The sequence below is a fragment of the Macrotis lagotis genome, chromosome 1 (genome assembly GCF_037893015.1).
Source record: "Macrotis lagotis isolate mMagLag1 chromosome 1, bilby.v1.9.chrom.fasta, whole genome shotgun sequence".
Lineage (NCBI taxonomy): Eukaryota > Metazoa > Chordata > Mammalia > Peramelemorphia > Peramelidae > Macrotis > Macrotis lagotis.
The window spans coordinates 97,661,244-97,673,972 of NC_133658.1; the positions used below are offsets into that span (position 1 = coordinate 97,661,244).

A 12,729-nucleotide genomic window follows, 5' to 3' on the forward strand; every position below is an offset into this window, starting at 1 on the left:
CAGTTTCCTTTATAATGGAGATAATAATAGCACCAACCTCACAAGATTGTTCTAAGGATCAAATGAGGTAATATTTTAAAAAGTCCTTGACACAGTATCTTGCACATAGTATTTATCACCTACCCCCCTAGAATTCATGGAATAATGGGCAAACACATGATCGCCATGTCTGAGCCATAAACCAAACTCCTCTCCTGTAATTCCACACACACTGATTAATGAGCAATATCACAACTCAAAAGGAAGTGTTAACACCTCTTTATAGTTTCTTTAACTCTTCTTTGAAGATAAGTAAAGAGAAGCTAGGGAATGTTGATATGAATTCATACAAAGTGAAGTAAGCAGTCAGGGAAACAGTTGATACAATGCTATAACACAAGAAAGGAAAGAATAATAACAAAATAAAGCTAAATGCAATGAAATTATATTGACCAAGCCTGACCCTCAAAGAAGAGATGAGAATCTATCTCCTCTCTATTTTTGCAAAGTTGGAGAATTCAATGGGTGTTGCAACTCTGTATGTAATGTTGGACTTGATTATTGAATCAGTTAGTTTTACTTAACCTTTTCTTCTTTTTAATTTTTTTATTAGAGATGATTTAGAGAAAGTGATAATTTGAACAATGTAGGTGATGGAAAACCAAAATGGAATAAAAGTTGTACCTATCTAAACTCTAGGGATATGAGGAAAGGGAAGGGACAATCTTTGTCTTTGAGGAGCTTACAGTCTAGTGTTATTATTATTAAAATTGACATTACAATAGATGAGTTAGTGGCATCCTGACTTTATGTCAGAATGGGAGGCCTTGACCTTCCCATTCCCAGTTAGCACCAAGAAAGGAACCCCGAACTCATAAGAGACATAGTCTGGAAGTAGGGCTATACTGACCATTCTTTTTATTGCTCAGGTCAGGTCATCATTTTTTGACACATTGATGTTAGTTCTGAGCTAAACTACCATATAGAGAGCCAAGCACTGTATCTGGACTACTCTAAGTCGTCTGGATGATTTAATTAGGAAGGAACTTAAAAATAATCTAGTATTTATTTATATAATCCAATTTTTTTGTTTTTGCTTTTGCAAGGCAATGGGATTAAGAGACTTGCCCAAGGTCACACAGCTAGGTAATTCTTAAGTGTGTGGGACTGGATTTGAATTCAGGTCCTCCTGACTCTATCCACTGTGCCACCTAGCCACCCTAATCTTCAAATATTAAAATGGTTGTTTGTGGAAGAGATGATTAATGGAAGAGAGAATAAAATTATGCTGCTTGCCCTCAAAGGAAGGAAAAGCATCAGTGGATGATAATTCCAAAGATAAGTTTACATATGATATAAAAGGAAAACCTTCCCCCAAAAAAGAGACAGCTCTCTCCAAATGGAACAGACTGCCTTTAGATCAGAGTGACCTCTCATCTCACTGGAAGTCTTTAAGTGGCCTAGCCAATTGTTGAGTATATTGTAGGGAACATTCCTGTTCAGGTACAAGGTAACCACAGAGAACCTTTAAATGATATTCTAGATTCCCTTGTTCCCTTTGTTAGCAGTAGAAAAGGCACAACTATCTAAGGCTAAGGAATAGATTCACTCCCATAATGATTTAACCTTGATTTTAATAGTTTCGAACTAACCAGCCATTCCTTCATATTTGAGGACTTGAAGCACTGTTTCCTGAAGACCTCTGAACTTCGGGCACATTTGTGCTTCCCCCCTGCTATTTTCTCTGTAGTTTCAGCTACAACTGTGCTTCATAAACACACTACCTGAAGTTCACCAAAAGTTTTGTTAAGAAAGTCTACAGTTTGCAGAAATGTCAAAAATAGATTTTTCTCTTCTGCTTAGTGACTGATCCTTCCATAAGGTTTTTCTTTCTTTTTTTTAAACTTCATTTGCTATTGTTAACCCATGGGGTATCTACTTGGCTGTTAGTTGTGTTTAAAGGACACCATATTGTAGTATCCTAAGGGAACCTTAAACATAAACAGACAATCCAGGTTCTGTTCAGTACCTGGGAGCCTGGTCACCATCAGGCAGGCCTGCCTCCTGGTGATTTGCAGACACTTCTTCTATGCCTAAAATGTTAAGTATAACATCTTTTTCCATTTCCCATATTTCTAAATTGAAAAGTTTTCTTCCTTTGGCATTCTCATCTCTACAAACAAAGATGCAACTTCAAAGTTACATCGGAATTTACTGCAGTAAGGAAGGAAGAGTATTAAGATTGTTGACTTAGGGGCGGTTAGGTGTCGTAGTGGATAAAGCACTGGCCCTGGAGTCAGGAGTACCTGGGTTCAAATCCGGTCTCAGACACTTAATAATTACCTAGCTGTGTGGCCTTGGGCAAGCCACTTAACCCCCGTTGCCTTGCAAAAACCTAAAAAAAAAAAAGATTGTTGATTTCAAGGAAATAATGGATGAAGAAGAGATTTCGACCACGCCATGTATGTGTATGTGGCTACTATATTCAGGGTATATGTCTCATCCTCTTTCTACTGAGAATGGAGAAAATGAAGGGCATATTAGTCATACTACAAGACTCCCCAAGGAAAAGAAAGTTCATTCTCTTAATGTCACTGAATCAGAAGTATGGTTTGGGAGGACTAAAGGACTAAAGAAGAAACAGGGACCACCATGTCCTTTGTGCAAATATGATCCAAATAAGATATGTACAACAAAATGGCTCTCCCAGAATTACTCCATTTTCCTTCAGAAAGTATTATGGTCAAGCTATCTTATTCAGCCAAGAACCAAACTTGACTTTGGTGGTTAAATAATATATCTTCATCCCCCTTTTCTTTCCTCATTGCTTTTCTTTTTCATTTCCTTGACTCAGGTCCTCAAAAAATTTCATTTCACTTTTCAGTGTTCATTCTGTTTGTAGCTTTCCCAAAGCTCATCTCTTCCTAAATGTGATCCTTGAAACCTGAAAAGAAATTTCCCCCTTCTGCATCAGACTTTGCCCATGGTAAATTTGGAGAAAGGCACTAGAGGGTTTTGGGGAGGGATAAAGAAAAGTTTCCTTTGTAACAAGACTTATTAATTAAAAAAAATTTTTTTGGTCATGGATTACCTTGCAGTTTGGAAAAACCTATGCACCCTTTCTCAAGATAGAATTTTTGTTTGTTTTAGTTTATAATTGAGGAAGTACCACATTTCAGTTAGAGATTAGTGGAAATAAAGATACAATTTTTTTCTCATTCACAATGGATAGGGGGCCATGAAACTTGGATTAAGAACTTTCACTTTATAAGATGTTATTTGAAGTTAAGCCTTAAAGTAAATCATGGATTCTAAGAGGTAGTATTGAGGAGTGAGTAAATTCCAGTCATAAAGGATAATCAGTACAAAGGCATCTTCCCTACTTCCCTGCTTCCTCACTCAATCTTTGCATTTTTCTCTTGTAAACAAGATCAGAGACTAAAGTCTCTAAAATCCATTGAAATGGAGCACTAAATCAACTTTCTTGGCAATAATGGAAAAATATTCTACTTGAGTTTCCTTCAGAATGGGGAGTGAACCTTCAAATCCAAAGTGGATGTTACAGAAAAAAAAAAAATGTCTGTTCCTAAATTGTGACATTTTGGGAACTTTCTAACCACATAGATTTGGGGAAAGAAATACAGTGTGGGAGATGAGGGCCTAGTCAGAGAAAACTCTCCCAAAGGAGAACTTACTTTGCTTCTCTCCTATTGCCTGTGTAAGGGTATTGACATAGATGTAAGTTAGATACGTGTATTTTATTTTCATTCAATAAAATATAGATTTGTTGCAACTTTCACAACTAGGTCAATACCCATAATGACAATCTTGCTGTAGGACCCATTTTGAAATGATGATTTGTTTGAAATCTCTGAGCATTAGATGAGCATTACCATGATCATGGGAAAAATCATTCAGATGATAAAGCAAAGAAGGAAAAAAATGTTGATTATGTTAAGATTGAGACACAAATGTTGAAGTGCAACTGGCTCCCTTGCCCTTAGATTACAAAGGAAATACAACATGCAGACAGTTTGGAGGATCTCTGTTCAACCACTCCTGATCAACATTGTTTGAACCTCTGGGAAGATATAGATAGCATAGAATAATCTCTTTGTGAGGAATTAATTGCTGTTTCCCTTTTCCTGTTTTGAGTAGAAAAATGTCTTTAATGTATTGTGTGAGTTCAGCATGAAGAACGTGTTCTTTGGCATTACATAAATATTTATTTAATGCTGAAAATTTATTGTCATGCAACAGTCATTTAACTAGAAAATATTGCAAGCTTATTTTCTTTTGGGGATAAAGGACACCACTCTTTGATTTTTATTTTCAGGATATTTGTCTTTCTCTTCCTTTTCCCTGCTTCCTCTCTTGATCTTGGAATTTTTCACCAGAGAAATGAGTCAGAGACTAAAGTCTCTTGAATTCATTGAAATGGAGCAGTAAATCAACTATCCCCACAATTATGGAGAAAATGTTTTTTTCTTCCCATTCAAATAAACTAAAAGATTGTAGTCAAAATGGGGTTGTTTGTGGCAACCTAAACCTTGAGGGCTAGTCCCAAATGTTGTAACTGAGTGTGTAAAGGCTGCTCCCCTCCTCCATAGCCAACACCAGAACAACAAATAGCAGCTGAGTCTGTTCTGAGGGAAGGAACTGGCACCTGCTATAAAGCAGGGGGATCTGGGTTGGAGAAAAATAGAGAAGGAAGCAGGAAAGTTCATAATGTGGGCAGGGAACAGTGAACAGATAAATTAAATTGGAGGATTGTAGAGAAATAGTGGAAAATAAGGGCTGATATCTAGTTTGGGCAGTTGGTTAGGGTGGTAGATAGAGTACTTAGCCTGGAAGCAGGAAGACCCAAGTTCAAATTTGGTCTCAGACTCTTATTAGCTGTATGACCCTGGGCAAGGTCACTTAATCCTGTTTACCTCCATTTCCTCATCTGTAAAATGAGTTGGAGAAGGAAATGGCAAATCACTCTAGTAGCTTTGCCAAGAAAATTCCAAATGGAGTCACAAAGACTCAAACACAAAATATTGAATAACCACAGCACCTAATTTGAAGACTCTCCAATATCATGCTGGGAAGTGTATCTAATAAGATCATAAACTTAAAAATGTAAATACCTTAACTTTGTCAACTCAAGTCCAACCATGTCACTTTTCAGATGATGAAACTGAGGCCCACGGAGCCTTTGTGACTTAGCTATAGTTATAGAGTCAGGATCCAAAACCAGGTCTTCCCTACTTCAAGTCCAACACAATTCCCACTCTGTGCATAGTGTAAGTTATTTGGGAATCATTGTAGGTTCCTGAACAATACACCTGCTCTGGGTTTGTACTCTTTTAAGTCAAGTCCATTGGGTTAAAGATATGAATGGAAAGAGCATTAAGCTATCAACAAGGAGACTTGGCATTCAGTCTCAGAAATATCTCACATTGATCTTGAGACTCAACTATTTGAATTCTCTGAGTCAGGCAGCATAGATTTATTAAAACCCTTTATCAAACTTTGGGGATACAAAGAAAGGTAAAAAAGAGATCCTTATTTTAAGGACTTAAAGTCTAATTAATGAGGAAACAACATGAACAAATAAGATGTATTCAGAGTAAAATGGAGATAATTAACAGAGGGACAACATTAACATTAAAGGGGGCCATAAGATCTTGGAGAAGGTAGGATTTTAGTTGGTATTTGAAGGAATCTAGAGGAGCTAAGAGGCAGATTATGGGAAGAGAGAATTCCAGGCGTGGGAGCAGTTCATGGATATGAACACTCAGGAGATGGAGTCTCTTGGGCAAGGAATGGCAAGGAGGCCAGTGACATTGAGAAGAGTGAACTCCTCAGTAACAGCTTCAATTTTTTTCAGTGAAATATGGGTCAAAGTTCTCAGCTAAGAGGGTGGTGAGGAAGCACTATGGGAGACTGAAAGGGAGAAAAGGTTTGGAAATGCCACAATGATGAATAGACTAGTGTGAGAATTGGGGATTTGTAAAAGGATTGCCTCAGTGTAGTAAAGGTTCAATTGAGATGATGTAATATAATTTTGCAGTATCGAAATCAACATGATATTATGATTTTTCTCCAGCTTCATTAAGTGGAATTTAAATTGTTATTGTACAGTTGTTTGGGTTTTCTTGAAAAAGATATTGGAGAGGTTTAGCATTTCCATCTCTACTCATGTACAGATGAGGAAACTGAGGCAAATAAGTTTAAGTGACTTGCCTAGGGTCACTTAGCTAGTAATTGAGATCAGATTTGAAGTGGTAGAAATGATCCAGACTCAGCACTTTATGCACCATGGCGCCATCTAGCTGTCCTAGTATTTAAATAAGAACTTATTTAATAGAGGGTAGGTTATAGGACATAGAAACAAAAATGCAAGCTCTAGCATAATATTTTTCCTTGGAGCAGTTTCCCAGGGAATTATAATGTTATTTTTTTAAGGGGAACATTTACTGAACACTCAATCATAAAGGATGCTATTTTTTTATTCAAACTTCTGATATTTTATTCAAAATATCAAAAAAGTAAAAAAAAAATTAAAAAATATATATACATAGAAATTTGCAAAGGGCTCGTTTTAATCATATTCTTTCTTTAAGTAACCTTTTCACTTTACCTCTGGCTACTAAAAAAAAATCATCGAAAATAAAATTCTAAATGTCCTTGACTTATCAAATGGTTCAACATCAGAAATGAATATAGTTTTATCAATGGAAATATTATTAATAAAGATGGTTTACTGTCTCTTTTGCCATTCCACCCTAAGGACCAAAATTTTTTTCATATAATTGAAACCTCCTATATGTTTTCTCTTCCCCCGCACCCCAATAGAATGTTAGTGACTTGAAATCAGAGACTATCTTTTTTTAAAATTGTATTTCCAGTGTTTCCCATAATTATCTGCACATGGAAGCACTTAATATAAATGTTTATTTATATACTCGTCTTCCTCAAAAAAGCATTCCAGAGGCATAAGGGAGAAAGGTGGATAACCCAAACTGACTTCAAGAAAAAAACACTATCAGGCAGATTCTTAAATCTCTATTTGACTCAGTTTTCTCTTTTGTAAAACAGAGGGGATTTGGAGTGATGACCCTCAAGGAGCCTTTCAATCTGCAATCTTATGACACTGGGACTTTTTAAAAGCATTCAGTTTCGGAACTTTGAAGTGAAGGAGAACTGGATTTTCCTGATCCCCTCCACTTGATGCAAATTCCATCTGACATTGTTAGATTTCTGACTACAAGCAAGTCACTTAAACCTATCAGTCTCAGTTTCCTTATCTGTAAAATAGAAATGATACCTCAGAAGGTTCTTGTAAAACTCAAAAAAGATAAATTATATGAATAACTTTTTATAGTTTGTTTCTCTATAAATGTTATTAATAAAAACCCTACTTGCTATTGCTAGAGAAGCATTTTTCTCTCTCCCATTGCCTTGTACGTTCCCAAGGGATATCCTAGAGGAATGAAACTGGGCATGGGCAACATGGAAAGATAGAAAGAGACAGGAAATTGGGTTTGAATTCTAGCTTTGTCCCTTATTTTTCTTATGACCTATGTCAAGTTGAGACCATTTATTGCTTTAGTTTCCCTACTTACAAGATAAAGGCTTTGGGATAAATGATCTTTAAGGCCTTCTATGGCTCAAAATTATTGTGCTATGTGTTGTCCAGCCCTGAGTCAGCATTAGCATCTTAGTTCAGATTGAAGTCACTTTAGCCTGCTCAGAAAAGGAGACAAATTAAGATAAGATAAAAAATGTAATAAGAAATGTAATGTGGAATCCTTTCTGGTTGACTGCAAAGCATTCTGCTGATGCTATCATGAGCTTTGGTCTGTTTCAAGGATTCATGAGCTATTGATTGGCATGAAAATACCTAAGATTTTGCAATCTACAGACAAATTGAATGAAATGGCAATTGTCCCTGGAATTTTGACTTAGGGATAACCTAAGCTGCCACTTTTATGGGACAAAATGTTTACTGGAACATGTACATATCTATACATATGCATGTCTTCATAGAAATAACTAATCTCTTACCATATTTTCCCTTTTTTCTTTCCTTCTCTTCTCTCTCTCTCTCTCTCTCTCTCTCTCTCTCTCTCTCTCTCTCTCTCTTCTCCCCCTCTCTCTTTCTTTTCTTCCTCTCTTTCTTTCTCCCCCTCTCTCTTTCTTTGCCTGCCTGTCATTCTTTCCACATTCCCTCCACTGGAAACATAGCACCTATTCATGGATCCTGATACCACTATTAGCATAGAAACTTGGATTGGCTGTATCTCTAATATGAGGTAGTTCACCCTTTCTTAGATGATCTGGGAGCTTTCTACTCCCAGAGACTCGTTATATTAGTTTTGTACTTAATACAGACCCCCCAATTAGCATTGGTCATGCTGTAGCTCAGAATTCCTGAGCTCAAGAAACCCGGCTCACTCAGCATCCCTAGAAGGATGGACCACCAAAGACCTATATGTCCAACTCCCATCACCACTCAAAGACCCTTAGCTTTCTGCATCTATGATGTCAGCCATCATGGAAGTCCCTGGCTGACTTTTTCAAAGCACATCTCTTGTTAAGCTTTTGCCTTATAATAAACTGCAGCTGCATCCCTGTTATTTATTTGACCATTCAAGTTCATGATTTCCAAGGAAGTTTTTGAGAAAATTGACTAAGTCCCATAAACAACCTTTTGTAATAACTTTCCCTGATGCAGGGGGCAGACTTCTTTCTCTTTGTTTGAGGAAGCTCATAAACTGGATTCTAAATAGCTGTGTGAGTACTCTGGGAGTTTGGACTGCCTTTTTCCCCCCTTAATGGACTATCAGGCAATGTAAGTTTAAGGTGGACCAAACACAGAAATCCAGGCCTCGCCCAGTGACAGGAGTGATTTTTCCTTTGGAAACATGAGGGCATTTCCATATCCTGGGAGGGCTGCTGGATGGAGAACACTTTAAGCAGGTGCATTGGCCAGTATGTTATTTTCATTCCAGCACCACTGCCAAAGCATAGAATCTGAGGAGTTTTCTTGTCTTACAGGCTCTTTGCTTCATCTTTGGAGCCTTTGTCACTCTTTTTCTCTTCCTATCCCTCACTTCATCTTACCTTCTATTCATTTTCCTTTCTCATTTCCCCTTTCCTATTGATAAATAATGACACAACCCCTACACCCCCAAAATAGAATGTGTTCCTCTTTCCAGGAAGGTTTCTATTTTAAACGAGGACATGAGAAAAGTGACTCCCATGAGCATCTCAGGGGCAGTGGTGAGCCAGGGGGAGGCTACCTAGGGGCATTGGTGAGGGCTTCCTCAGCTTGTCCCAGTACCCTGTAAAGATGATGCCTGACCCTCACCCTTCTTTACAAGTGGTCCACAGTCTAAATGCAAACATATTGACACAGCTCACAAATGGCTACTTTGGGATGCTCATGGCCTGTGTGGAGCTGCTTTTCCAGCACCTTCTTTGGTACTGTGAGATGTTCAGTAATTTGTCTTGGGATGGCTCTATTCTTCCAGATGATTGTGATGAGCACAATCTCTCTGTTAGTCCATGTTATTATATTTCCACAAAGGTCTTAGGATTTCAGCTCTCCATGAGTAATATGGAAAGAGGAGAAATGAGGAGGGATGGGATACAAGAGCAGGGAGGAAGAGGCAGATATCCTGAGGAGTTGGGAATGGATTTTTCCCCCACCATAATTAGGGTATTACATATTAAGATGATAAGTTCCAGGGACCAAAGGGACAGTCCATTTTCAGTGTGTCTCTTTCCTTCTCATCTCAAACTATAGAAGAATACTAGGGGTTTTCTGAATTTCCTTTTGAAACTATTTTAAGAGTGGCAGAAATATTTGGGTCCAGTGAGAAAGAAAAGAGAGGCCTGATCTTCCCCATAACCTCAAGGGGGGGTTGAAATGAAATCTGAGGATGTTTGGTTGTCTATAACATACATGCACTTGGTTCTTTGCCCCAGGAGCTCCTGGGTGACTGTAACATGAGGGCAGTTTGAATACTGTTGATTTCTATATATCACAAGTCAAGGACTCTTTTTCAATCTGTAGCCTGAAGGCTCAATGTCAATCAGTCTTTGATGGAGTAGTTTCTTATGGAGAAACAGAGTATTAGTCTCATTCATCTTAACTTTGCTTTTCCTCTTTTTTTTTAATCCCTCCCCAGCACCTAAAGACAATGAGGAGCGAGTGTTCAGGGAACGGATGCGGCCAAGGAAACGTCAGGGGGCTGTCCGCCGCAGGGTCCATCAAGTTAATGGCCACAAGTTCATGGCCACCTACCTTCGGCAGCCCACCTATTGTTCTCACTGCAGGGACTTCATCTGGTAAGGCTCTTCTTCCTACTTTTGTTTTCCTGTTCTTCAGTTTGGAAGGGTGAGTGGGTAGGGAGGTTATACATTTAATTTGGAAAGCATTGACAGCTTGTCCTTTTATTTCTTCATGATTTAATCGAGTTTTGTAAGGCTTACACAAATGCTTTCAGTGCATTTGGTAACATCCAGTTCTATGCTAGGCTCTGTGGAGGGTAAGAAATATAAAGAAAACTAGACAGGAAATCAGAAAATCCTACTTCTATCCCAGCTCTCTCACTAACTCTCTGAGGGACCTTGGTCAAGTCACTGTTCATGTAGACAATAAAATGCCACAGACACAGTCCAGATGGTACGCTCACCTCTCAATCTAGGGGCATTCCAGTATTCATCATCTAAGTAGGTAAGCATCCCTTCATCCTCAAAGATAAAAAGGGATTAAATTCCACTGTTCAGTGGAATCCAGTTAAACATTTCCTGGAACCTCTGTGCTTTCAATGGTAAGTGTCTTAGTCTCTCTCTCTCTCTCTCTCTCTCTCTCTCCTTTATTCCTCCTTCCTTCCTTCATCCCTTTCTCCTTTGTTTATTTCTCCCTCTCTCTTTCTTTCTCTCTTTCTCTCTCTCTTTTTCTTTCTTTCTTTTTCTTTCTTTCTTTCTTTCTTTCTTTCTTTCTTTCTTTCTTTCTTTCTTTCTTTCTTTCTTTCTTTCTTTCTTTCTTTCTTTCTTTCTTTCTTCCTTCCTTCCTTCCTTCCTTCCTTCCTTCCTTCCTTCCTTCCTTCCTTCCTTCCTTCCTTCCTTCCTTCCTTCTTTCTTTTTCTTTCTTAAATTGAAACTTCATTTCCTAAAGTGAGCCTGTTCTTGCTTTCAGGGGTGTCATAGGAAAACAGGGATACCAATGTCAAGGTAAGTGGTACAATATGAACAAAGTCAATGTTTAGATGAATAGATACATTCTCTTTAATAGACTTGGAGGGTGTATGTCTTAGACATCTTCATATATATATATATATTAGATCAAATGAGTGCCTGGATACAGGTTCTCTTAGCTCATCTTTTTCTCTCCTCCTCCCACTCTTCCCCTATATATATGCTTCCCTCTCCTCAATTTTACTGCCCTCTCTTTCTTTCATTTTTTCCCATGGGTCATAGGATAAAGAGGCTACTTTACTCCATTTCAGAGGCTTCAATGAAGTCCTAGAGAGCACCAGTCACACCCAGTCCTTTATTTTTCTAGTTATAGCAGGCAGCTCAGGATTTTTGGTCTCATTCAGAGATTTAAAATCTTTCTTTCTTTCTAATGGCAGACCAAACATTAGAGGTCTGGCAGAAATGTTTGGTCTGCCATTAGAAAGAAAGAAAGATTTCAAATTTCATTTGAGCTGGAGGATTTCTATTTTATTTCCTCACTTGTGCTAATGCATCCTGTGGGATCACACTCAACTCCCTTGTCTGCTCACCCTGTTTAGTATTTATGAAGCACTACTTTACTGATTCTTTTGTCCCTGTATGAATTGGGAAACATCCTTAGCCATTTGAAAATTAAAGCCCCCTGAAATTCTTGAAGGTAATTTTTAAACTACTTTAAGTGTTAGCCTTGGTTGTCCATATATAATTAGGAAATTGGGTGTCACCTGTATTCACATTTTGACTTTTTTGCTACTAAGAACTATGAAGCAGTCTGTCTAGCCCAGCCCTGGCTGCCTTGTATCTTAAAATTAGAGGAAGTTATCCAACTTAGTTAGAAAATATCATTACTTCCAGGGTTGCCTCATAACCCAGTGTGGGGTGATTTTCTTGATCACCTCTAACTTGGGGCTTTTATGCATATTGTCCTATGGGAATACTTAAAAGACTGTGGTCGTTTTAATGCGGAGATAGAAATTAAGTAGAAACTTTACAGTGGAGAGGGTCAAGACCCTACTTGATTGAAAAACAAAGCAGCCAGAGAAAGTCTCATGGCAAAGCTGCTAATGGTTAAAGAGCTTCACTGCTCTATCTTCTACCTTGGTTCTGTTCTGAGGAGTGAATGTAAGCACCATAAAGCCCACAACAGGAACAACTGTGCCGGTGGGAGAGCTTAGAAAGGAAATGGTTTCTTGACCTTGCCTATGCTTTGAATGAAACAAGAAAGTTGATCAGGGCTCCCAGAACCCTGGAAAACCACTGATGCTTCTTAAGCATAAATGTTTAATTCTTCTCTAAAAGCATCTAGTAAATCCTAATTTCAGGGATGACAAAGCACCTTTCAAAGAGCTCTGGGATGGGTTGGAGGGGAGAGGATGATGGGTGGCTTTTAAATAGAGGTGGAAAGGTCTTGTATTTCATCTTGTATTTGAAAACCCTGCCCCATTCCCTTCTTCCCTGTAATCCCCCTTGGCCCTCGTCACTTCTCCCCAGAAGCTCAGTCTGTCCATCTTCTGT

At 38.3% G+C, this 12,729-nt stretch overlaps 1 protein-coding gene across 2 annotated transcripts in view; it reads left to right on the forward strand.

Annotated features, from left to right (window-relative positions):
- Nucleotides 1-12,729, forward strand: part of PRKCE (protein kinase C epsilon) — a 653,543-nt gene that overhangs the window by 383,900 nt on the left and 256,914 nt on the right. For both annotated transcript variants that reach the window (XM_074205195.1, XM_074205202.1), the window contains 2 exons: nucleotides 10,164-10,323; nucleotides 11,177-11,211. In XM_074205195.1, the coding sequence (XP_074061296.1) occupies nucleotides 10,164-10,323; nucleotides 11,177-11,211 (195 nt within the window). The remainder of the gene's footprint in view (nucleotides 1-10,163; nucleotides 10,324-11,176; nucleotides 11,212-12,729) is intronic.